A 26,309-nucleotide genomic window follows, 5' to 3' on the forward strand; every position below is an offset into this window, starting at 1 on the left:
AGAAAATAAGTAAAAGGAGTAAGGGCTATTAAATTTTTATCCTTAGGACAAAAATAATTTATCCAGAGGAAAAAACATGTCCTGATATTTTGAAAGAAGTTCAGTATGCAATAGGTAGCATGAGTAGTAGAAAGACACCAGGTGAAGATGAGATACTGATAAAAGTTCTGAAAGCAAGTGGTGAACCAGTCATGATTATGTTAAGTTTATTTATTTATTCGTATGGCATGAATATCAAAATATGCAGTACAATACACTGTCACTTTAAAAACATATAAAATTAAAAGTCAAAAGTCATTTTAAAAACCAATAAAATTAAAAGGTTACATCCACATTGGTCAGATAGTTCATAGCTTTGGGTTAGCACTTAAAAAGTCCAATTTGTCTCCTGAATATGCTCTGAGATAACACCGAGTCACAATATGGTCCACAGTTTGTCTCTGAGCTCCAATCACAATGCGGGGATGGCCGTTTACCCCATTTAAAAAAGCATGTCCGCACATACACCATGACCAGTTCCTATTCTATTAAGCTGAGTCCAGGATTTTCGTGTGAGGTGTGAACAAGCATCAAAACTTTCTTGTAATTCATTGAGAGAAAATTTTGTGATGTCATCTGTCTGGCTCTCCCACTGCTATTGCCATTTTTGCTTCAGGTCAAAGTTAGATTGTAGTAGTAGTTGGGCTAATTGTAGTGGTGGATGTCTTGATCTCAATCGTCATACACTTAAGTCTGGGAGATCTAAATGTATTGGTAGGGCTGTGTTCTCCAAGATTTTCTTATACTCCTGTAAGAGAGCCTTAGTCCTGCACAGATTCGGTGGAACAATGTTACTAAGAGCTGGAAGCCTGGAAGCCAGTATGTGGGCTTTGATTTAATTGTGCCAGAAATCAGTCTCATTGTATTATTTAGTTGGCTATCAACAAGTTTAACATGTGTGCTATTTAGCCACATTGGGGAGCAATATTCGGCAACAGAGAAAACTAGACCAAGAGCTGTAATCCACAGATTATCAGCTGTTGCTCCCCATGTCGTGCCTATTAGTTTTTGTATTATGTTGCTACGAGTTCTTAACTTAGCAGAAACGTTTGTTAGGTGTTGCTTGTAAGAGAGAGCGCGCGGTCCAGGGTCACGCCCAAGTACTTTGGAAAATTATTGTGTCGTAGTAAACATCCTTCAAAGAAGATATGTAAAGTGACATCTGCCATGTGATTATTAAGGTGAAAGCTTGATACCTCTGTTTTATCTGGATGGAGCTGGAGCTTCCATTTTTTGTAATATTCACCTATTGTTTTCAGATCTTTTGTAAGTACGTCTTCAGCTTGACTCATATTTTTGTGTTGAATGGCAATTACAGAGTTATCAGCATAACAGAAATGGTAGCAGGAAAGTCATATGTGTATAGGTTATAAAGTAAGGGTGCCAATACTGACCCTTGTGGAAGACCATTATTAAGTTTTCGTTGTCGGGACATTTTATTTCCTAATATAACTTGAAAGAAATGTTCAGTGAGCATGGAAGAAATTAAGTGTGCAGTCCGTTTACATGGGAAAATGCTAAGAAATTTGTATATAAGATCTTCACGCCATACTGTATCATAGGCTGCTGTTAGGTCCAAGAAGACAGCTGATGTTTTTTCTTGCTTCTGAAATCCAGCTTCTATGTATGATGTTAAAGTGAGCACTTGATCACAGCAACCACGTTTTTCTCTAAAACCAGCTTGTTCTATCGGGACATGCTGCATAATTGGTATGGACAATCTGTTGTACAGAAGGCCTTCTAACATTTTATAGGTGCAACTCAATAAAGCAATAGGTCTGTAACTTTTTGCCTCCTGTGATGTTTTTCCAGGTTTAAGAATAGCAACTATTTTTGACTTCTTAAACTGGCTAGGTAGTCGGCCAGTCAATAATATATTAGAAAAGAATTCACAGAGCCATTTTATAGTATTTGGCCCGCTATTAATCAGAAATTCAGGATGGACACCGTCGAAGCCTGGGGCCTTGCCTGCTTTGATATCTTTTATGACGGCTTTTACTTCATCTATAGTGAAGATTGAGGCATATTGTGAGAAAGCAGGGGCATTTATTTTTAAAGTTCTAAGTTCTTTCTTAACTTACTTGGTATGTTCACGGTCCCTAGGTGCCCTTGACATATTAATGATATGATTAGCTATTTTCTCAGGGGAGATAATTGTGCTTTTTCTCATAGATAGATTAGTTGTGGATAGTTGTTGGAGAAGATTCCAAGCTTTTCTACTTGACCGTTTGAAGTCAAGGTTTTCAACCGTATCAATCCATTTTGTTTTTCGAGGTGAGTTCAGGCTATGTAGTAATTCATCTGCTATTTCAGGATCTTCACTTTTCAGGAACTCTCTGTAGAGATGTTCACTCTCTTCATTCCATCCAGGGACATAATCTTTTCTGTAACCTCTAGGGATAAATTTTTTCGCAGTTGATATGATTGCTCCTACAAACCTCTTGTACTCTGCAACTCTAGCAGGTATCCAACGAACACATTTATCCAATTCATCTGCAAAATTTCTTCAATTTGCTTTTTCAAAATTCCATTGCAGTCGTGGAAAGGATCTTGCTATAGGTAGTGTCATACCAATTTCCAGTAACACCGGTCGATGTTGACTGTGTGGGAAGTTAGAAAGTACATATCGTCTTGCTGGTAATGGTTGCCCTTCTGTGTTTATTGAAACAAAACATAAGTCCGGATTAGACTCTGTTTGCCATGCTGATGATCTAAAGGTGTTTCTATCTTTGGCATCAAATACAAGGTGTATATTATTTATTTCTGCCCATTGAACGAGGGTAGTCCCGCAGTCTTTATTATCGTGGTACTTCCATTCTTCATGATGGCTATTAAAATCACCAATCCAGACTGTTGGATGTTGATAAGTAGGTATCACATCTATAGACCATGATGTTAAAGGAGGTTTATAGACATTGACTATTGTTATGTTGTGAATTTTCACACTCACAAGATGGGTATCGTTATCACATCTCGTTGTCAGGACAGAAGCATTTTCTATATCATCCTTGATGTATTTTGCAATGCCATAATTCTGGTGGTATGTAGCACCAATCAGTGTGTAACCAGTTCTTTTTCCTCTTCTATTAAGGTCGTCTTCGTTTTCAGCATGCGTTTCTTGAAGAAGCACAACGTCAAAGTTATTTTCTTGTATTTTGCAGAGATAGTCACATTTTGCTCTGTTAATTCTCTCTATATTCAGTTGACACACCTTAAGGCTAAATCCCATTTTTTTGTCAGCATCATCAATAAAATTAGAAAAAATCAGTATTGTTTGACTGCATGCCTTAGCCAGGAGAACTAAGTGTTAGACTGGCTGCCAAATCGCTCTAGCTCAATTAGCGTTACCCAGGGTGCACCACGAGGATGCGAGCTATATTACACCCCATTATGTTAAGTAAATTTTATACATAAGAGCCTGTGTAGCTCAGTGGAAGTGGCGTTTGCAGTCCATGGTGCTTGGCTTCCCGAAAGGACCTAGGTTCAATTCTAGTCACTGACTTCAACTGGTTCTCAAGTTAATCGATATCTGGCATGGGCAAGCAGGTTTTTTCTCCAGGAAATTTGGGTTTTTCATCCCGTAAACTCAAGAAAATTGACCGTACAACTCGCTATCTTAGACAATAAATATATAATGTCAGAATTATGGACCACGAGGTCCCATATTGTCATCTGTCTCTTCACTGGATACCATTTATAATTAGTGGTAGTCTTGTGCCAGTATCTGATTGGCTACCAGTGGAGCCATTTAGTCCTATTTAACTCCTGAAGTTAAATAGGGCCAAATGGCTTCACCCATTCCTTATAAGGGAATAAAAGGCATTAGCAGATTTTTGTTCTTTTTTAGCAGAAAATTTATATATGCTACCTAAAACTGAAGAGAATACCTAAGAGTTGGAATAATGCTATTCTTATTATAATTTTTAAAAAGGGAGACAGCAGATATTTAAAATTACTGCCTATCACACTCCTTTCGACAATATAGAACATTTTTACAAAAATCATTACCAACAGAATACAAAACAGACTAGAATTACAAACTTCCAGAACAAACAAGATTCAGAAAATACTATAGCGCTGTTGATCATATTTAATAAGACAAATAAAACCCATACATCTGCATACATTGATTTTGAAAAGTTATAATTTTATTCACTTTCAACATTAATTATTTTAGAAGTCCTAAAAAAAAAATCAAGGAATTGAAAAAAAAAGAAGCTTATATTGATATACTTAGTCATATATATAAAAATTCAACTCTATCTATGAAATCAGGTACAAATATGAAATTTCATATAAAAAAGGGAGTTATATAGGGAGATACCATTTCACCTAAATTATTTGCATCAGCTCTAGAAGAAATTTTTAAAAATCTGGATGGGAAAAATAGAGGAATTATAGTAAATGGGAAAGAAGTAAATTGCCTATGATTTGCTGATAACATTGTTCTTTTAGGAAACTCTGCAGAAGAACTTAAGCATGTCATCAGTGAATTGAATGCAAGAAGTAAAATCAAAGGATTAAATACACATACTATACTGGCTACTGAATTAGAAACTTTTATTAACTTCACAGAAATCAGTGGTTTCCATATAGGCATGTGTCTGCCAATACCGATTCTATTCCCTGCGCATAATTCGGTGAGATCTGGGATGGGAACACTCTTCAATAATGCTTTGGTCAGTTGCTGCACAAGGAAGTTCTTTCTCTGTACAAGCCTTCTCAGATGATGGTGATCTCAATCCTGACAGACTGTCTTAGGCAAGCAATGTGGGTTTAAATAATAAATTACACGATAACCACAGTAATTAACTTTAATGAAATGAAGTTAATAAAGTTAATCACTGTGGTTATCATGTAATTTATTATTTATAGTCATGCCACAGGTACCTTTAAAGATTAAAGCAATTTGGGTTATTTTTCAACTGATTAAACACCTGCTTGAAAAACCAGCTCTGCTCCAGCCAGACGGACATCCACAATAAGCCCTTTATTAGGGTTCATATATGTTTGAGAAAAAAATACGGGACACTTTCGGTTTGAATAAACCAACAAATTTTTTTTCCTTTTCTTACTTACGAACATCAGCAAAGGGAAAAGAATTTAATTAATTATAGCAATCTGAAAATTGAACTTTAAACAATACTAAATCATTGATCTTTGCCTGTGATATACTTTACTTGAGAAAATACAGATGACTGTATTTTCTCAAGTAAAGAACGATTATGTTTTACCAAGTTATGAAATTCCACACAGTCCTTATCGAAAAACACTTTAACAATGAGCATAACTTTCACAGTTTCTACAGATAACCTATTCTTTTCGTTTGTCAATAAGGAGTTCATCTGGGAAAACAGTCTTTCAATACTAGCATTTGTGCCAGGAATGCAGCAAATGAACTCAACAATCTTCTTCAAATTTATTAATTAATTTACTCCAACATATTAATTCATATGGAATTATTCATACCAAATTTCTCCTGTAGATTTTGCTTTAACTTCTTCTTTCTTCTCTGTAATTGCCTTTTTCAAGATCATCACCTCATCAAACAGTTCAGTTTCATTGATTTTTTTGTGTTTGGGCAGACCTCTTCAATAGTTGTTACACTTTTCTGCACACTTTTCCAACTGAGACCGGCTTCTGGATTCTTCAATAAAATCCAAGACAAACTTTCAAAAGTAAAAGTGTCAGAAGACCATTCTTCGATGTATTCTATACAGGTGTTATAAAATTCATTTTTGTAGTTACCATAATTCTTCTCAGTGATGAGTCCATCTTCAATTAATGCCTTCAGTAAGGACTGTTCTTTCCTTGTTGCAAAATCATTATCTAGTCTCTGCTGAAGTTTCTCTAAGAGGCTTTCAATAATGGATTTTGCTTCAGCAAGAGTGACTTTCTCACCTTCAATTGCACAAATTGTTGCATGAAACATTTCAGATCGGCATTCTAGAAATGTGGCTATTAATTCTGAAACTGGATTACTAAAAAAATTTTTAGAAGCAATGGTGGTTTATCAAGTGAAAGAACATGATTTGAGAACTTTGTACATCTCATTTATCCTTTTGAGAGCAGGGTGCAGAGACAACCATTGTGTTTTTGAGTGCCCTAACACTGTCTTGTACTCAGTATTTAAAAAGTCACAAAAACCTTTGAGTGTATGCACTCTAACAGTATAGATATAAAAATGCTGATATAATTTTATAATGACAGCTTGTGAACGTCCATGGGCAATGTATCAGCTGCACATTGTATAGCATTATTTATGATATGGGATGAACAACCAACTCCTATCAATCTACGATTCAATTTTGATTTCAATTTATGAAAAACATTGTTCTTTCCTCTTCTGGAACTTCCACCAAAATTTGTATTAGTATTATTTGCTGACAAGGCAACAACTTTCTTTTCGATATTCCACTTTGTCACTAGTTGCCATACATATTCTGTAAGTTGGTCGGCAGTTTCATACGACAAATCTAAAAACTCTAGAACCATAATTTTGATGGCCTCTTCTGGTATGAAGTATCGAAGTAGAACTGGAACTTTTTTTATAGCACCGTGGTTTAGAACTGTCTATCATTATTGACACATAATTAGCTTTCTCAAGCTCGTTTCTGAAAACAGCCATTGTATAAGGTGCTAATACACTCACAATTATAGCTCGAGTCTTCTTTTGACTGCAGGTGAACTTTTTGTCATATAGTTTCCGGATTATTTTCGACGTGCAGTCCATCGAACTGAAACTCTGGTTGTGCATGCATACATGATGTGCAAATGCAGCTTCATCAGCTGCAAGATTTCTTTCCATTTCACCGATTGTTTTTTAAGAAAAATAATCCGACACTTTGCTACTTACACTTGCATTTTCTGCTAATTTGTGTCTCTTCGTAGCGATATGCTGCGTGATGTCTGACCGACCGCAGTGTTGTATGCTGAATATTGTATTACATCGTGTACATCTCACTTTCTCGTCAACTTTGCCATCACAGTTACATGGTATAATAAAAGGGTATTCAATCCTTAGCTTTTCTGTTAGAACACACTTTCTCTTCGTCATTTTAAAGGCATATAAAATAATAAAACTAATTATATTTCATAACAGATCTGTGTCATATCAAATAAGCCATGCTTAAGTTATTACAGCGTCCGCTAATTGCACTATTCTCGCAACATGTCAGTATTTTTACTTGATAAGACAATTTTATGATCACTAACTAATATCGATTTCTTGGCAATTACATGTTTTATGTTTTAGAATGGGAATGTTAACACAAGTCCACAAATTACCGGACAATTCTGCGTCCCGAAGAGTTTTATCCGGACGCCAGGACACAAACTCGTAATAAGGGATAATCCCGTAAAATATGGGACGTATGCGAATCCTACCCTTTATTGAACTCTGAAAGAATCTTTGTTTTTCGCATCGTCTGAGCAGAAGCATTCCTAAATAGTTGCGTAGAACACTCGATGCACATGACTAAGTGTTTTGCATATGCTGTGTACATGACATTTACGTACATCTACATAAAAGTTTCTAATTCAGTGGCTAGTACATGTATAAACAAAACAATGTATAATAAATACATCGCTAAAAAAGCCACTACAAATGGAACACTAGGAAATTGATATAGTAACCTCCTATGTTTACTTAAGACAAAAGATAATAGTAGAAGGAGGCTCTGAAGCAGAAATTATACTTAGAATTCAACTTTGAAGCACTCAAAGGGGACATGACATGGAAGTGAAACTTTAACAAAATTTTGTTAAGTGGACTTTAACAAAATTTGACCAACAAGTTGAGGATTACTCAGATGAAGATTGAAAGATCATGAAAAGACATAAAAATACCAAAGAGAGCCTTGGGATGATGATATGGCTGGAACTCTGGCATAGAAAGGTTCAAGGTAGAATTGAATGGAAGTCTTTTGGGAGCCCTTTATTCAGCGGTGGACAGAAAATGGCTGAAGAAGAAGTAGTATGGTAGGAAGTCAGCTGAATAAATTTATACGGAATGGGAGAGAAATTAATCAAAACACTATACTAGCTATGTATAAGACAGTGCTTCGACCAATTTTAACTTATGATCTGACAGCTGGATTAGAAATAAAATTTCTTCAGAGACTGGAGACCACAGTTATGAAAGTTCTGAAAACATGGCATCAGTGACAGAATCATATTAAAAACTTTATTAAAAATCATATTAGAGTATCAGGAAGGAAGCTGATATTGTTAGCATTCAGGATTGTGTTAGCAAAGCTAACTTCATGTGATATGGTCACTTTAACAGAATGGGAAAGGAAAGCTTAGCAAAACAAATGTTTTTTGCCGGGGGGGGGGGGGACCAGAGGAAGACCCAGATCTGGCTGGATTGATACAGTAAGAAGTACCTTAAAGAACTGAAATATAATATGACATTTATTTATTTTATTTAGCTTATGACATTGCACATCAAAAGGCAATAAAATTTATAACAAACAATAAAATATTACAAGCTAACATCTAGATTACAAATAAAATCAGTTAATTCTTTGTTTAAAAACAGGAAGTCACTAAAATTTCCTTTATTGGCTCTTAGGGGGCAGTCTTGTATAAAATGCTGCACTGATTGCTTCTCATCTCCACAATTGCAGTTTGGGGGAACTGCATTGACCCATTTATGAAAAGCATTGGCACATCTACCATGTCCTGTTCTGATTCTATTGAGAGATGACCAAATTCTTTGTGGTAATTCAAAACCGAGGAATTTCTATGTGATACATGGCATAGTGTGGCACTCTGTTGGCGATTCTTCAAACCATCTTGCTGACCAGGCATCGTTCCTTCAGAAGTTGTTTGCCAGAAGCACCTGCAGTTCTTAGTGGAGGATTTCTAGAATGAAGTCTGTTGAAGTGCATAGGTTTGGTGGTGCGATATGGATTAGAACTTGGAGGCAATAAATAGTTGATTTAATCATACCTGAGATCAGGCACATGGTGTTATTCAGTTGTGCATCTACAAGTTTCACATGGGCACTATTCATCCAAACTAGTGCGCAGTATTCTGCGGCAGAGTAGATAAAGGCAATGCCTGAGCACCTCAATGTGTTAGTTGTGGCACCCCAAGAGGTGCTGCAGAATTTTTGTATTATATTATTTCTCATTTTAATTTTTCAGTTGTTTGAGACAGGTGATAGCATTCTGTCAAGAATGACTCCAAGGTATTTAGGGGGGTACTGCTTATATGGAGAAGGTTCTCCTCAAGCTTCTAAAGGTCTGTTCACCGATTTGTTGTGAAGATGAAAGCATGAGGTTTCTGTTTTGGTTACACTAGGCTTGAGTCTCATTTGTAATAAATTTAGTTTAATCCTTTATCCAAGTGTAAGGAAACAAAGTTTGCACCTGAAAATATCTTCAGGACTGAGGTAAGGTGGTACATCCCTTGGCAACTCGTAGCAAAGGTGGATCAAGCTCTCATCACTCCTTGCCTCAGTATCTCCCATAATGCAAAGCACATCTCCTTGCAGATATGTATACTGCTATGCATTAAGGGAAGGACTATTACCCAGATCTATTTTGACCTTTATTGAGGTCTCGTCAGTGGGAGGCAGACCCAGAGTGGTGATACTAAGCCAGAAGCAATAGATGGGTCATATTTACCTATACAATTTAACAACCGGTGTACCACCTTATTATTAATTACTCTGAATTTAGAGAAAGATGTTGGAAGTTTATTTTGCACTTGGTTAGGCTATAATAAATTTAGTTTAATCCTCTATCTAAGTGTAAGTAAACAAAGTTTGCGCCTGAAAATATCTTCAGGACTGAGGTAAGGTGGTACATCCCATGGTAACTCATAGCAAAGGTGGATCAAACTGCAAACTTTGTTTGCTTACACTTGGATAAAGGATTAAACTAAATTTATTATAGTCTAACCAAGTGCAAAATAAACTTCAACATCTTTCTCTAAATCCAGAGTAATTTAATAATAAGGTGGTACACCGGTTGTTAACTCGTATAGGTAAAATATGACCTCTATTGCTTCTGGCATAGTATCACCACTCTGGATCTACCTCCCACTGATGAGACCTCAATAAAGGTCGAAACCGGTCTGGGTAGTGGCCCTTCCCTTAATGCATAGCAGTATACATGTCCGCAAGGAGATGTGCTTTGCATTATGAGAGATACTGAGACAAGGAGGGATGAGAACTTGATCCACCTTTGCTATAAGTTGCCAAGGGATGTACCACCTTACCTCAGTCCTGAAGATATTTTCAGGTGCAAACTTTGTTTGCTTACACTTGGAATAAAGGATTAAACTAAATTTTTTATAGTCTAACCAAATGCAAAATAAACTTCTGACAAAAGTCTAATTTGTGAAAATATTTTCCAAGAGAGTTCACATCGGCAGTTAAGATTTCTTCCGTCATTTTGACAGATTTATGTCCAGCTGCTATAACCACATCATCAGCATATCCATACTTTTTGGAGTGTGTGTATTGGGCATATTGGTCACATATAAGGAGAATAATAGTGCCACCAAACCTTGTGGCAGACCATTGTTTAGCTTTCTCTGCTTGCTGATAGAATTTCCCATAATAACTTGGGGGGGGGGGGTTCTGTTCGTAAGCATGCTTTCTATAAAGCAAGTAGTGAACCGGGAATTTCAAAGAAGTTTACAGATTAGTCCTTTTCTCCATACTGTGTTGTATGCACGGTTAGGTCAATGAACACCACAGATGTTTTTTTGTTGCTGCTAGCTTTTATGTATGAAGTAAGAGAGAGAGAGAGAGAGAGAACTTTATTTGAGCAGCTCCATTTAGGTTGGAAGCCAGCATGGGGAATTCTTTTGAGTAGTGTTGGGCTAATCCTATTATGTAGGAGGTGCTCTAGTAATTTTTAGCTTGTGTTTATCAAGACAATGGGTTGATAATTTTGTAGAAGGCCATTTGATTTCCCAGTTTTTAGATTGCCAATTATTTTAGTATGTTTGAATGATCGAGGGATGTTTTCAGTCTGTAAGATGTCAGTGAAAAATTGTGCCAGCCATCGTTTAGCATACTTTCTGCACTGAGCTAAGAATTCTTGATGGATGTCATCAAAGCCTGGGGCTTTTCTTACCTCTACATCCTCCAAAGCAGATGTGATGTCCTCCACAGAAAAGGGATGGGGATACTCATATATTGGTTCACTCATAGATTTAAGAGTTTTGAGTTTGCGCTTGACTTGGATAGTATGATCTCTGTCTTTTGGTGTGCTTGATAGATTTACTCTATGTGAAACCACTGCATTTGGAGTTAAAGATGTATTAAAACATTTCCCTCCTATCTTCCATAAGAGGCCCCATGCTTCCCTACTTGAGTGCCTGAAATCCAGGTTTTCGATTGTCTCTGTCCATTTTTTCCTCTGTGCGATATCAAGGCTATGTATTAATTCATTTGCGTTTTCTTGGTCTCCATTTTCTAAGAATTCCTGGTATAGGTTATCACTTGTCTCATCTCATCCAGGAATATCTCTCTATGGTATCCCCTGGGGATGATCTTTTTTGTTGCGCTTATCACTGCTCCCACAAATCTATCATAATTGCCACTGGAAGTGGCTATCCATCCTAGGCATTTGTCAAGTTTTTTAGAGAAAGCAAGCCATTTGGCCTTCTTAAAGTTCCACCATGGCTGGGGGATTGAAAAGACTATTGGAATTTGAAAGCCAATCTCTACAATAACTAGGTAGTGCTGGCTGTATGGGAATTCTGTCAGGACCCTGTCTATATGTTGGTGAGGGCTGTTTAAATCTGTCAAAAGTGACAAAACATGTGTCAAGATTATAATCCTGTCTCTAGGCTGCTGATCTAAATGTGCTGTGCTCCTTAGCATTAAAAATAGGGTGCATTTTGTGTGACTCAGCCCAAGTAACTAGGGCTTCTCCATGCTGGTTGTTATTCTGGTATTTTCATTGTTCATGATGGCTATTGAAATCACCTATATATATATACACAGCTGGGTGAGTATATGGATAGAGTACTTGCACCGGCTATGATGAGATAGTCGGTGGTTTATAAATATTGATAGTTTGTTACATTACCAACTTTGGTAGTAATCTCATAGATGTCATTTTCTGTAGAAGTTGAAAGTAAGGATGCAGTCTTGATGGTATTTCTAATATATGTAGTGATCCCATATGATGAGTCAAATGTTGCTCCAAGGACTTTATATCCTAGGATTTTTCTTCTTTTCTGTAATTACTCCTCATTTTTTGCATGGGTTTCCTGTATTGCAACCAGATCAGTGTCGTTATCCAATATGATGTTGAAAGTTTACCCCAGTCCTGAAGATACTTTCAGGCGCAAACTTTGTTTGCTCACACTTGGATAAAGGATTAAACTAAATTTATTATATTCTAACCAAGTGAAAAATAAACTTTCAACATCTTTCTCTAAATCCAGAGTAATTTAATAAAAAGGTGGCATACCGTTTGGCAACTCCTATAGGTAGAGATGACCTTGCTAATGCTTCTGCGTGGTATCTCCACTTGGGCCTGGCTCCCACTGAAGAGACCTCAATAAAGGTCGAAACTAGTCTGGGTAGTGGCCCTTCCCTTAATGCATAACATTATACATATCTGCAAGGAGATGTGTTTTGCATTATGGGAGATACTGAGATAGGAGTGATGTTAGCTTGCTCCCCCTTTGCAATGAGTTGCCCGGTGTTGTACCACCTCACCCCAGTCCTTACGATACTTTCAGGCGCAAACTTTGTTTGCTCACACTTGGATAAAGGATTAAACTAATTTATTATATCCAATATGATAAGTACTGGCATTTAGCCTAGCTTATATTTTCTATATTGATTTGGCATATTCGGACACGTTGTCCAAGTTTTCTGGTCCTGTGGTCCTTTGGGGGGACCTAGGGCTTGACTCATAATTCTATTGATGTGTACTGGCCAGGAGATCTTGCAGATTATTTGGCTGTCAGATTTCACTAGTTCATTTAGTGTTATCCAGGGTGCACCACGGAGAAGCAAACTAGCTCTACACCCCAATATTTGACAATATTGAAGTCTTGACAGATAACAGAGCTTAATTTGGAGATGATGGAATTTTGATGATGACAATGAAATTTTTCTATAAGGACTTTTACACGTTTATAATTCACTAGCTCCTAATAGTGTTGTACTTTTAGCATAGTATACACAAGATAGCACTAAAATGTAGCCATTTATAACCATGCAGCTATAGTCAGTTACATTTGAATTCCCGATGTTCTCTTCAATATTCCACTGATGATATTCTTTGTAGTAGGAAGAAGGGGAAAGAAAACGTATTCTGGAGTTTTCTGAATAACTAGTATAAATAAACCTAAAGTGAAAAATGTTATTAAACTGTGCTTTTCTTTATGCAGTTTCTGTTAGAATAAAGCCAAAATGTGTTTTTTGTTATGTAACTATTTAATGAATTAATGAATGAATTTGTCTTTCTGCCTTGTCGATCGACAACAGATGCTATCTTTGGGTTACGGCAGATGATGGAAAAGTTTCGAAAGAAATAATGGGAGCTGCATCTGGTATTTATTGATCTAGAAATGTGAAGACAAGAGTTCGGACCTGCCTGGGAGAGACAGAAAGTTTTTAAGTGACAGTTGGCTTGCATCAAGGATCAGCATTAAGTCTATTCCTGTTTAATATTGTGATGGAGGTGGTGACAGAGGAGGTGAGAGAAGGCTGCACCTTGGACAGTGTTGTATGAGGATGACATCATGCTGTGTTCAGAATTAAGAGAAGAAGTGGCAGCTAAACTGGAAAGATGGAAGAAAGTACTGGAAGAGAGAGAGGTAGGAGACTGAGCAGAAGTAAGAAGAGTATGTGTTGCAAAGTGGATGGCAGCCAGGAGACATCTGGAGCTAGAAGGAAATGTCATCAGGAAGGGTTAGGGACTTTAGATACTTATGTTCAACAGTGAAAGAGGATGGAGAGTCTTAGAAGGAAGTGGAATGCAGGATGCAAACTGAATGGAGGGATGCTGGAGTGTTATGCGATAAGACGGTGCCAATCAATCTAAAAGGCAAAATCTACAGGAAGTAGTGAGACCATCTGCGATGTATGCTATGGAAACTGTGGCCCTAAGGAAAAATAACATCAGCAGGATGGAGATAGTGGAGATGAGAAGGCTTAGGATGGATGTGTAGTGTGACCAGAAAGGATCGTCTGAGAAATGACTATGTAAGGGGAACAGTGAAAGTTACTTAGGAGTGAAGATACAGGAGGCAAGTTTGAGATGGTTTGGTTGTGTGATGAGGAGGGTGGACGAGTATGTGGGAAGAAAGGTCATGCAAATGGATGTGCAGGGGAGGAGGAAGTGCAGATGGTCAAAGAAGATATGGAGGGAGCTGGTGGAGGAAGACTTGAGGATGAATAACTTGGATGTGGTTACAGCCCAAACAGGAGGATGTGGAGGAGACTCACTAAAAACAGCGACCCTACTTAAGTAGGACAAGCTGCAGAAGAAGAAGAACTATTTAATGAATTACATGTTTACCAATTTGTATATGTTTGTTGTCATCAGGACATAAAATATGTACTATTAACAAAAATGATATAAACATGTTAGGAGAGATTTTATTATGACCACAGAGTAGTAAATGGTGGAGTGGAATCTAGGAGAATGATGGGGACCTCAGGATGGAATACTTCATGGTTTGGTACTAAGGCCACTATTTAATTTGTATATCAACAACAACATAGGGAAAGATTTAAGATGGGATATTCAGTTTTTTGCTGATGATGCAAAACTGGGGAGAGCAATTGTTGATAAAGGTGATGTAGATATCTTGCAGGATGATTTAAATAAATTGACATTGTGGACAAAGGATAATGATCATCAAAGTGTAAGGTTATGCATTTTGGGTTGAAAAGGTTGCATATGGTGTATCATATTGATGGTATTGGTTTGCAGGAAATTGATGAGGCTAGGGACTTGGGGATAATAGTGGACAAAGAGTTGAAGTTCAGAGGACGTTAATATTAATCTGCATTAATGTTTTATTATGCATCCACCAAGATGACTTTTATGACGAATTTAACTTTCTGACATAGGTTAGTTACAGCGTTGAATGAGTTCTTTTCTTCATATCCGTTTTTAAGTTTTTAAACTTGGTCAGTTAGAAGTATGTGTTTATAGGCTAGCGCAGCTTAATCAGTGCATTAATAAAAGGCAAATATATGGGTTGTGGACAGAGTTTGTGTTGTTTAAATAGTGCAAGCTAAGGCTACTGCAATTTCCAGTCTTGGTCACATATGCTTCCTGTTAAATTTTTGAAACTTCACTTTCTATTTTTGGCTATAAAATGTAGATGGATCCATAATATCCTCCATTTTGATATAATAAAACTATTATTTAAATTCACAGAGAACATTGTATTTAAAAAAAAAAAAAAGAAGCAATACAGCATAAAAATCAGAAGTAATTTATCAACATGAATTTGTGATAAATTATGATGCAGGAAAATGAATTTTTCAGCTTTATTTGGAGTGGCATATGCCCTATGTCTGGTTTCTTCATAAATATTTTTGACTTTTGGGGAAAATATTTTTTTTCAAGGAATACACTGGTAGTTAGTGCTGAAAGAAATTTTCATAGAAATTGTACTGTGGAATAAGTTTACTCATTAGCTGTGGAAATCCTATTTGAATGATCACAAGATAAGGGAAGACTTTTCCGGATTGGTTATGTTTGTTATGGCACATGTAACAGGAATTTTTTTGCTTTGGCCTGCTGAATACTGAATTTTTCTACTTATCCATCCGAAGCTGACTATCTGAAAAACATGCTGAATCGACCTTAACTACCACTTCTGATACACTGATTCGCCTGTAATTTTCTATTTCTGTCTTGAACTTTCCTTTATGCAGTGGAACTATTTTGCCTTCTTTTCACTTCATTGACATCTTCTCAGAACCAAGACTTAAACAGGTTGGCTAAAGGAGGTAGTATCCAATTCCCTTGCATGTCTCATAAAACAATACTGATATGTCATCTCATCCCATGGCCATGTTTACATTAAGGTTCTGCGATATCATAAGCACCTTCATTTATCTCAGTTCTCCCATCCATCAATGCCACATCTGGCACTGGAATATTTCTACCTGAATGGATGTATACCCTTGCAAAATCACTCAGTAACTCAACTATTTTGCCAGTTTCTGTTACCTCTATACCATTAGTACTTGTTTAAGTTGTTCTTCCTTATATTTACTGCATAACAAAAGGACTGTTTGGCATTTTTCTTTGGTCTGTTCACTTTTAATGTTCACTGTTCACCTCCCTTACCAGACTAGTCAATCTTATTTTCTTTGCCTTGTATGCTTATGGGCTTTCTGGTCACTCATCATATATCCTCCACAGTTTTTTTTTCCCTCCTGCAGACCTCCACTTAATGATTCTGTTCATCCATTATTTAACTTCTACATGGTTTATCCTCCTGACTCCTGACTCTGGGTATACAGTCTGATACTGCTTTCTTCAAACATCTCTTGACTATATCCAGTGATATAGTCAAGGGATGTTTGAAGAAAGTGATATAGTCAAGGGATGTCTTTCCCCTTCAGATTCTATGCTGAATCTGCAGTTTGTCATAATCATCTGTTTTGTAATTCCACATATACCTCTTCCTCAACTGAAAATTTCACATCTGGTAGTCTTCCACCACAAGACCAACATGATCACTCTTCTCATTTGAAGGCAGTGGTTACTGTGAAGTTATTTTCTTGGTTATGCCCGGTTGCATGATGCCATCGCCAGATGCAGCACACGCTTGTACCTTGAGTCCCCTTTCATCTTTCTCAAATAATTTTCTCTTAGCAACTGTATAATTTCAATCCCTTCCTGTGACTTCATCCTACCAGTCTCTTACCATAGTTGTATCATTCATAATAGCCACTTGACCTTCCTTTATTCTGTTAATTTGCCAATGCATGCCATCTACATTCTCTCTTGTACCTCATATACACTGCTCGACATGCCTGTCTTCGTGCAGAATTGCTCTTTTTGACTTCACTTTTACTGTCATTTCAAAACGCTCCCCATCCTACCCCCCTCCCTTAGCATACTGTATCCCATTAAATTCTATCTCCATGAGTTTATCATCTTCTGACAACCAATTCTTTCTAATGCCTATAATCTGGTTTTTAATTAAAATTCCAAAATTCCCCCCTCTCACCCCCCCCCTGCCAATTTCTATATGGAAGATTTCGAAAAACGAGCCATAGACTCAGCCCCACTCGAACCTTCTATCTGGCTAAGATATGTAGATGATGTGTTCTCTATTTGGCCTCATGGCCCAGACACGTTAGACTCCTTCCTCAGTCATCTCAATAGCCTACATCCAAGAATCCAGTTTACTATGGAAAAGAACAATTGTTTACCCTTCCTAGACACCTTAGTCACACGCCTGCTTAATGATACACTTGCCTTCACTGTATACAGAAAACCCACACACACACAGGCAGATACATTCACAAACTCTCCCACCACCACCACCCCTCTCAATAATATGGCATTATTAAAACTCTTACCAAGAGAGCCCACAATCTTTGTTCCAGTGGAACCACCTTCACTACTGAGCTTAACCACATACACAGCACTTTCCTCTCCAATGGCTACAGCGAACACAGTATCAAAAAAAAATCAGTTCCTCCCCATTCCCCGTCCTTCTCATCAACAAGAATTTAAAAATGCCATCACCATACCCTACATCCGTGGCACATCCGAAAAAGTAGTCAAAATACTAAAAAAAGTACAACCTACACACGGCATATAAGCCCCACTGCAAATTTGCTAACCTTATCCGTTCTACAAAAGACCAGCTCCCTCCTCTCTCTCTCTGCCTGGAGTTTACAAAGTACCCTGTTCCTGTAAGCTGGAGTACTTTGGACAGACAGGCAGATCAGCATCCATCCGCCTGGAGGAACAAGTCTTACATCTGTAAACACAACTATGGCCATTCAGGCTTGGCTGACCATGTTTTGGACACCACCCACAGGGTATCATGGAAGGAAACCACCATGCTCCACCACAGCAAATTCAAGAAAGAGAGACTTTTCTTAGAAGCAGCAGCAGCAGCAGCTCTCAAAAACCAACCAAATCTTAATAAATACGGTTGCATTAAGCTTCCGAAGATTTGGGAAACACTCATCACCAGTGGTCCCACCTTACATTCCAGGCCACCTACTACCGCCCTTAGAGGGCGCTCCACCTAGATAGGACTTTAGTGTCACCCACGTGTTTGGTCTTAGTATTGTTTGATATTTGTGTGCATGTTACATTAATTGTTTTTGTAATCCCCATAGATGTCTTAGTGACTAGGACGAAATATAGGAAGTATTAAATTCTATTTTAATTCTTTTTGAGTGTTGTAAAAAATCCATTAAGCCTCCAACATGATGTCCTCACAGCACTTAAGCCTCTATACACGAAGCCTATAATCTGGGTTTACCAGTTATGCAAAATCCTACTTGTAATGAAAAAAATGCTTCTCCAAGATCCTTCTTCTGTTTTATTAATGATGATATGTCCCAATAGGTCAATAGGAGTTCCATAATGTCATTAGTGGTGCTGTATCACTGTTTGAAGAAAATATCTGCTTTGTGTGAGAAGAATTCTCATGCAAAGCAAATGTTCTTCAAACAATGATCCAGTACTACTAATAAAGGATGTTACCATAAAATATGATAATGAAGGAGAAGTCAATAAAAATATGAAGAATAGTAAAAACAACATTGATTTTTTGGAAAATTTAATTTGTTATATCAATTTTTGTTACTAGAATGACTCTTTATATTATGCATATTCTTCTGTGCTTTATTAAATTTAAAACAAAAAGGTTTTGTTTTAGAAAGTTCTTTTTATTAAATAAAAACATTTTGTCCCGTCTGCAACTTCTTGCCAGGTGGCATAATCTACTTGTTGCCTATAATCTTGCCAAGTTGAACTAATCCATTCAAATACAGCTCTTTGTTTTATATGTGTCCTTTTGTCCATCAACCACCTCATTCCACAGCAGTCCTCCTACACAACCCTCTGCATTGACTCATTTGCAATCATTGCCCATCTCAATTTGCTTCTGTCATACTATGGTATTAGTATGGCTGTTTCACTCTTCTAATATATTTGTGCAACTTTCATATCTTCTCGCAGCAAAGCTTGCCAGATCATTTGTACTTGCCAATGTAATAATCTCTTTCACTTTCCTCTACATCTTATCAGCATCACTGACATCCATAATCTTTGATAAAATTATTATAGAGTAACGAATAACACTTATGTTAGAAAAAAATATTTATTATTTGTAGAATTTTTGCTAGGTTTCTTAGCCATTATTAATATAATTGAAAAGAGAGAAACAGTAAGGACAATACTTAAATTGCAAGCTGCAGGAGGATAACTCCATCTGCAGCTATTAGAATTCAAAGAAATAAATTTAATAAATTACAGTTTCAAGAAACAGGAATGAGGAGTGTTACTTAGGATGATTTCCTAAAATTGGGAAAGTTTATGGGAATTGTTTTTATTTAGTCTTTGAATTGTGAATGTGGGCTTAACAACTTTCTTTGTACAATCTTTCCAGAAGGAAATAACTTGTGTAGGACTTTGATATTGTTCCAATACATTTTGTGCCTAGTGGATAAGGTGGTTAGCTAAACCAAACTTATCAGAAGTAAAATATTCTCTTGATGTTCTTCTAGACAAATCTGAGCAGAATGACCCATTTACCCATAAATAACAAAGGCTAGATGAACAAGGGATCCTGTAAACTCTAGGATAAAAGACAAGGGGATATTTGTGTTTTGGAGAGACTACGAAGGATTTTGTTTACAAACTGGATGGAAAGATATTTGTAAGTCAATCTAGTGAAGAAGTCTTGCAGTTTTCTCGGATAGTCTTTTAACATATGGAATTGAAATTATAGAAACTTCTTCTTGGTGAGGATTAGGATGAATGCCATAATTATATTTAATCAGTTGTTTTTGCATTATAACCATTAGAGATGAAAGTAGTTCTGATAAATGATTGTTCATTATTTAAAAGAGAATCAGTAGAACATAGCTTATGTGCACGTTGAACTAAAGTTTTAATCATACTGTATTTCTGACAGTTGGTAAGAAGCAGCAATGGAGAGGCTACTTTATTTATCAGTATGAGTTGGTTTCCTGTATACTGAGAACTGTAGGCCTATTATAAATATATATATATAAATGACACATTAAATATAATAATTATCATGAAGCTGGCCTTTTGGATCATGCCCTGAATACCTTACACAGAATTGTCTGGAAAAGCACTAGCTGTCTACATCGCACTAAAACATGGTATGAACGGAAATTTAAGGAAGCCTGTGAGATCATTATCAACCACCCCAATCTGAACAATAATGATGGTCTTAAAATCCCAAACATATGGAAGGCATATATTCGACCCACGGAACCTTCCTCACTAAGAACAACTATAAACAGGACTGTAAAAAATCCAGTATCTTAAATAATAATTGTAACACTAAAAATAGGACATCATTGTTTCTGTAAGAAAGAATGTTTAATCCTGTCATCATAAATATAATTTAGCTTGAAGTAATTTATATATATATATATATATATTTTTTCCACTAGAGGTCATACCAGTAGAATAACATGTAATCAAATCATTGTTTCTCTAGCTTACAGTTAATAATGTAACTTAGCTTGTCTTGTATATTTATGTATGCTCCAGATGATGATCTTGATATGAAGATCGAAACGTTGGGATAATAAAAAAAGATTTTTAACACGGTTGTAAATTCCATAAAATTTTTTAAATGAATGCTGATCACCGTGTAACACTAAAAGAAAGTAATTTTAATACCTAATTTAAATAATATATTAAAAAACATTCTAAATCTAGAAAATTATCCATGTCTTAAAATGTAATTATCATTACTGCATTTTTTATTTTTTATTTTTTTTTCAGGCATCAGTGGAAATCATAAGTGGGCATCATAACCATACAGAATCTCACATAGTCAGCATCAGAGAGACAAAAGATGGTATAGAGCAAATTCAGGAAATGGAATTTCAGAAATTACAAGAGGACCAAGGGAGAACTTTATCAAAGAAATGTGATTATTGTGGTAACACATTTCCGTCATTGTATAAATACTATAAGCACAGAAGTATATGTCATGATTTATATAATTTCCCTATTTATAAGCATTGTCATTACTGTGGCAAGGAATTTCACTTCTTAGCATTGTTTCGAAAACATGTTTTAATTTGCTGGAAGTCACACAAAAAGTTTTATCCCAAAATAAATGGAAAGAGGAAGCTGTTTGACAAAAACAAAGAGGACACAGAATTAAGTAATAATAGTGACAATTTATATTGGAAGACGTGTTCAGAATGTGAAAGCAATTTTCGCACACTTGCCCATTATCATATGCACTTGAAGAGGAAAGGTTGGTGTCGTCCTAAACCTTATACATGCCAAGACTGTGGTAAAATATTTCAGAGTATACATCATTTAATAGCACATGAAAAACGTAAGACTCCATGTACACCATTGTCTATTGATTCAAAAGAAAAAGATGAAAATAAGCAGGTAATAGATACAAATGAATTTAGCAGCACATTACAGAAGCAAGATGAATTACATCATGATATAACAGCTGAAAGGAAGTATATAACACTTGGAAGTTATGGTCAAAAATCTTTTGATAAACAGGCTGCAAAAATATTTCACAATGATGGTGTAAAAAAAATCCCCAAAGTTGATTTTTTTTGTAAGAAATGTGGCATGACTTTTAAAACAAGACAGTTTTATTTTCGACATCTTATGCGAGCAACACCATGTAATCAAGATAAAGAATATTCACATGAAGAACGGATTCAGAGGCAAGCTGAAGCCTTAAGTTTATTTGAAGGCAAAGATGCTTTAGACTTACAAACAGATACAGATGTTTTACAAAACGATAACCCAAATGAAATGAATTGTTTTTGTAAAGGATGCGGTATGGTATTTCAGTTTGCTTATCAGGTTACTGATCATCTTAGTAATAGTCCACAGTGTATAGAATCATTAGAAAATACTGGCTATAAACAAAATGAAAGAGATAGTTCAAGAATTAAACAGACTGCAAGAAAAACTATTCCACCGATACGCCACAGTCCAAAATCAGGTATTCTGGCAAATAAAATATATGAAATACCACAGAACAGAGCCATGTTTTATCCAAATTCTTCAGAAAATACTAAATTTCCAAAATTAAGTGATACAGAAGAAAATGCAGCAAAAATCGCAGAAAATAGGCCAACAACCCTGACATGTGATATATGTCGTAAAGAATGTTTCAGTCTATTTGCTTTAAACAAGCATATGAAAATTCATCCATCCCGCAACAAAGTGAAATATGCTATGAAATGTCCGGTATGTTTACAAGTTTTCTATAATACATATTTACTCCTTTGTCATCAGAAGAAAAACAAACACTGGGGAAAGGCAGCAAAAAGTCGAACAGTGGAATGTAATTGTCCATTTTGTGATAAAAAATTTCTCTATGTCCGTTCAAGAAATACCCATGTTCGTAATCACATTAATGAGAAACCTCAAGAAGTTGAAGCATTTTTGCAGCAGACAACTTGTGAATTGTGTTTTCAGCCTTTTGCTACCGAGTCTATTAAGCTTCAGCATATAAAAATATCACATCCCAATAAAACAAAATCTAGTCCAAAACAAATTTTTGAACTTCCAGTCCAGCCAAAGATAATTGAACCTAAGAAAGAAATAGCTGTACAACCAGAGAAAGTATTGTACAAGACAGGATATAAGAAAAAGGGACAAAAATCTGCACTTGTGGTCACTGCTAATATATCACTTTTATTGAAAAAACATCCTAATACGTGTCCTGTATGTAAAAAGACTTATTGTAACACGTTTGTTCGTGATAGGCACTTTAAACTTCACACCATGGAAAGAACATTCACTTGTAAATGGTGTCCTGCAAATTTTTATCGCTCTGATCACCTTACCCATCACATGCAGAAAATTCATAATGATCTTTTGATATTTCAGTGTTTAGGCTGTGGATTAAGGTTTCCAACTCGAATTCATGTTATTCAGCATATTAGTAAAGTTCACACAAATCAATCTAGGGACAGTTTGGTTCTAGAACGTAATGTTTCTAAGCCCTCTCTAAAGAATGTGCCTAAACAGAAAATACCACCAAGAAATATACCAGTATTACAGTCTTATTCCTCTCAGAATTTGTTTACCAAAGAGGTAAAAAAGGAGACAAACAGGAAAAATTATTGTGAAATATGCCATACTGGGTTTTCAAAAACAGCTCATTTGTTGCGCCATCGTTTATCAAAAATGCATAAAGGTAATATGAGTAATTTGAATAGTCCAATTCTCTCTCCTACAAAAAATATAAAACCTAAACCAAAAGTTCCCTCATATCCTTATGTATGTTCTGTTTGTGAGCAGTCCTTTAATAGTGTAACATCTTTTGTGCCACATCGTTTAGGTCACTTTAATTTTAAGAATCTAGATCCTGCAGAAATCAGTGATATCAATCCTTATCAATGTGAAATATGCTCAATAATGTTAGATCATCACCAGCGTGTTCAGGTTCATTTGCTGTGGCATTTACAAGGTGGTAATGTAAGTGTAATAACTGATTCAAATATTTCCAAGTTAACACTTCAGAAAGATGTTGAACATAACACCAAAAAGCAAAATTCCATGAAGATTACTGAAAAAAAGCCTGGTATTCAGGTTGCAAAGAAGAGTTTTTCTAATTTATCATCAAAAATTACCCAGCCACAGCAACAGCAGTCAGATTCTGTAGATTCTCATGAGAAAAAGCCATTATTTATATGTGATGCATGTAACATTGGATTTACAACCAAGCACCATTATTCTGCTCATATTCGTCGATATTGTCAGGTAAGAAAAACTCTTTCTTCAGAACTCTCAAAACCAAATCCTTCTGTTTTAACTAGAAGTTTGAGACTTTCATCAAGTGAGACTAAACTGCAGTGTTGTTACTGTTTTTTAGAGATGCTTTCTGTAAGTGATTTGAAATGGCATGAAAAAAGTTGTCATAAGGTTCATTGCTCTCAGGATGCTGTGACAAATAAAAATTCTCATGGCAGTCAGTTTTTCTGTGAGCATTGCCAGTGCACCTTTTTTGATTTATCAAGCTTGAGAGATCATAAAGTAGCATTTTGTTCAAAAAGTGATTTACCTGAACAAACTAATTCAAAATTACTGTGCCTTGATGTATGGACTGAAAGAAAAGGCCATTCTCCTATTGCTTCTTGTTTATGTGGTGAAGCTTTTCTGAGTTTAGACTCCTTAAGTGAGCACCTGAAAAGCTGCAGGGAAAATTCTTTTATAAGCTCCAGGATATGTGGCATAAATGATGCAAAAGGCAGTAAAATTTTAGAAGATATTCCTAGTGATAATATAAAATTGTGTAATAAAAGCACTGAATCACTTGTTAATAAGCATTCAAGCAGTATTTCTGTCTGTGAAGGCAGTAAACAGGAATTAAATAATTTGGAAAACTTTGGATCCTCTAAAGAAGAATTTACAACAGTAAATGAAGTTATAATAAAGGAAAAACAAATGGAAAGTGTAGAGGAGAAGTGCTCTTTGAAATTATCCAATCTTGAGAATAATGTTAAAACTACTGTTAGTAAAGATGAGGCTGACTGTAATATCAAAGTTGAAGTAACTAAAGATAAACATATTTTAGATAGTATATTTACAGAATCTGAACAAAAGCAAGAATCAGAACTAGGAACTTTAAAAAAGAGTGTTACTCTAGCAGTAACTAAAGAGAAAATAGGCTTGAAGGTGGAAGGTGCTGCTACAGTTTGTAAAGAAAAAGTAGATATGAAGGCAGAAGGTACTTCAACAGTTAGTAAAGAGAACTTAGGCTCAGAAGAAAAATGCTTGGTAAAGCTTAGAGAGAATTTCTCTCAATTGTTGTATTTTTTAGTAGCTGATCCAGAGTTGATGACCCAGCTAGGGTGGGGACAAAGGTTAATTGATAATGTTTTGGATGATGTTCTTTTGCATATGGGACAACAGCCAGTGGAAGATGACCAAGAAGCTGATCTTGATCGATTACGGGCAAACATTAAACTTTTGCTGCAGTTGTGCATCAAAGATCAGTTGATGGATGGCGGTGGAAAAAGTAAATCAGTGGACTGTATTGTATCAGAAGTGTTAGAAATGTGTAAGGCAGGTATGGAAAACCAAGAATCAGGTATTAGTTAAGCATTCCTATAAAGACAATAAGCATTGTTGGAGATTGTTAACAAGTTTTAACTTTATGATGGTAAAGGCAGTGTAGAGGAAGAGGTCAGGCATAAACTTCATGTATATGCATTATTTCACCCTTTCTAAAATAAGACCTAGTAAGAAGTGTGCAATGTGTTATTTAGTTTTTAAATTTGCTTCCGTTGTTATATATTGGTGATGTGAAGTGTGCACAGTTTAAAAATGCCATGGTTAAAACTGTTCGTAATATTACCGATGCTGTGCATTATTAAATGCAAACAGTTTAAAAATTGAGGAGGAAAAGGAGAGAGCTGCTGTTACTATTAGAGTAGGAAATAGTGTGCCATATGTTAATTGTATTTTGTCAATGTATTTGTACAGAATATTTTGCATAGTTAGCAGCCATCACAGTTCACACTATTGCATTTCACCTTGAATGTTTAATAAAATAAAACATCATTGGTTGTCAGCAGTACATAGATATTAAAACATAATCTCAAATGCATAGGAATATCATATAAATTGGAATGCCACATTGCAGCTTAGAATTCTTAGCAATTTATTAATGCTTTCCTTCAAAAACAACCAAAATTTAAGGCAGGAATACCACCCACCCCACCTTCCTAGTTATTAGCTGTAAATGTTTTTTTAATCATTATGTAGTTTCATTCATATATAAAATATTCCTTCTGCATTTCCTGGTCACTTTTCTGTCACAACACTTTTAACCACTCTACTGGCTACAGCTTTATGTAGGTATCAACCAAAATATGGATGCAGAGTGCACAATGTGTAAAATAACATGCATACATAGTGTAAAACAGTTGATGTATTTCACCTGTCATGGTTAGTTGGATGTTTAGTGCTATGCAACTTTTAAACATTAAAAAAACTGTAATTATTGAAATTGATATGAGATGTCTTTACATCTTCTTAATGCCTGGATGTTTGGGGAAGGGGTGGGGAAGAAGGCAGCTGTCCTGG

The 26,309-nt window shown here is 36.0% G+C and overlaps 1 protein-coding gene across 2 annotated transcripts in view; it reads left to right on the plus strand.

The window, feature by feature from the left end:
- The window catches only part of LOC150099422 (uncharacterized), a 69,651-nt gene extending 43,632 nt beyond the window's left edge, over positions 1-26,019 (plus strand). For both annotated transcript variants that reach the window (XM_090403436.1, XM_090403435.1), the window contains one exon: positions 21,009-26,019. In XM_090403436.1, coding sequence (XP_090259562.1) covers positions 21,105-25,322 — 4,218 coding nt within the window. In that variant the 5' untranslated portion in view covers positions 21,009-21,104 and the 3' untranslated portion in view covers positions 25,323-26,019. The remainder of the gene's footprint in view (positions 1-21,008) is intronic.
- The last annotated feature ends 290 nt before the right edge of the window (positions 26,020-26,309 follow it).

This window comes from Typopeltis vanoorti, chromosome 14 (assembly GCF_054136105.1).
Source record: "Typopeltis vanoorti isolate ZY-2024b chromosome 14, IOZ_Tvanoo_1.0, whole genome shotgun sequence".
NCBI lineage: Eukaryota > Metazoa > Arthropoda > Arachnida > Uropygi > Thelyphonidae > Typopeltis > Typopeltis vanoorti.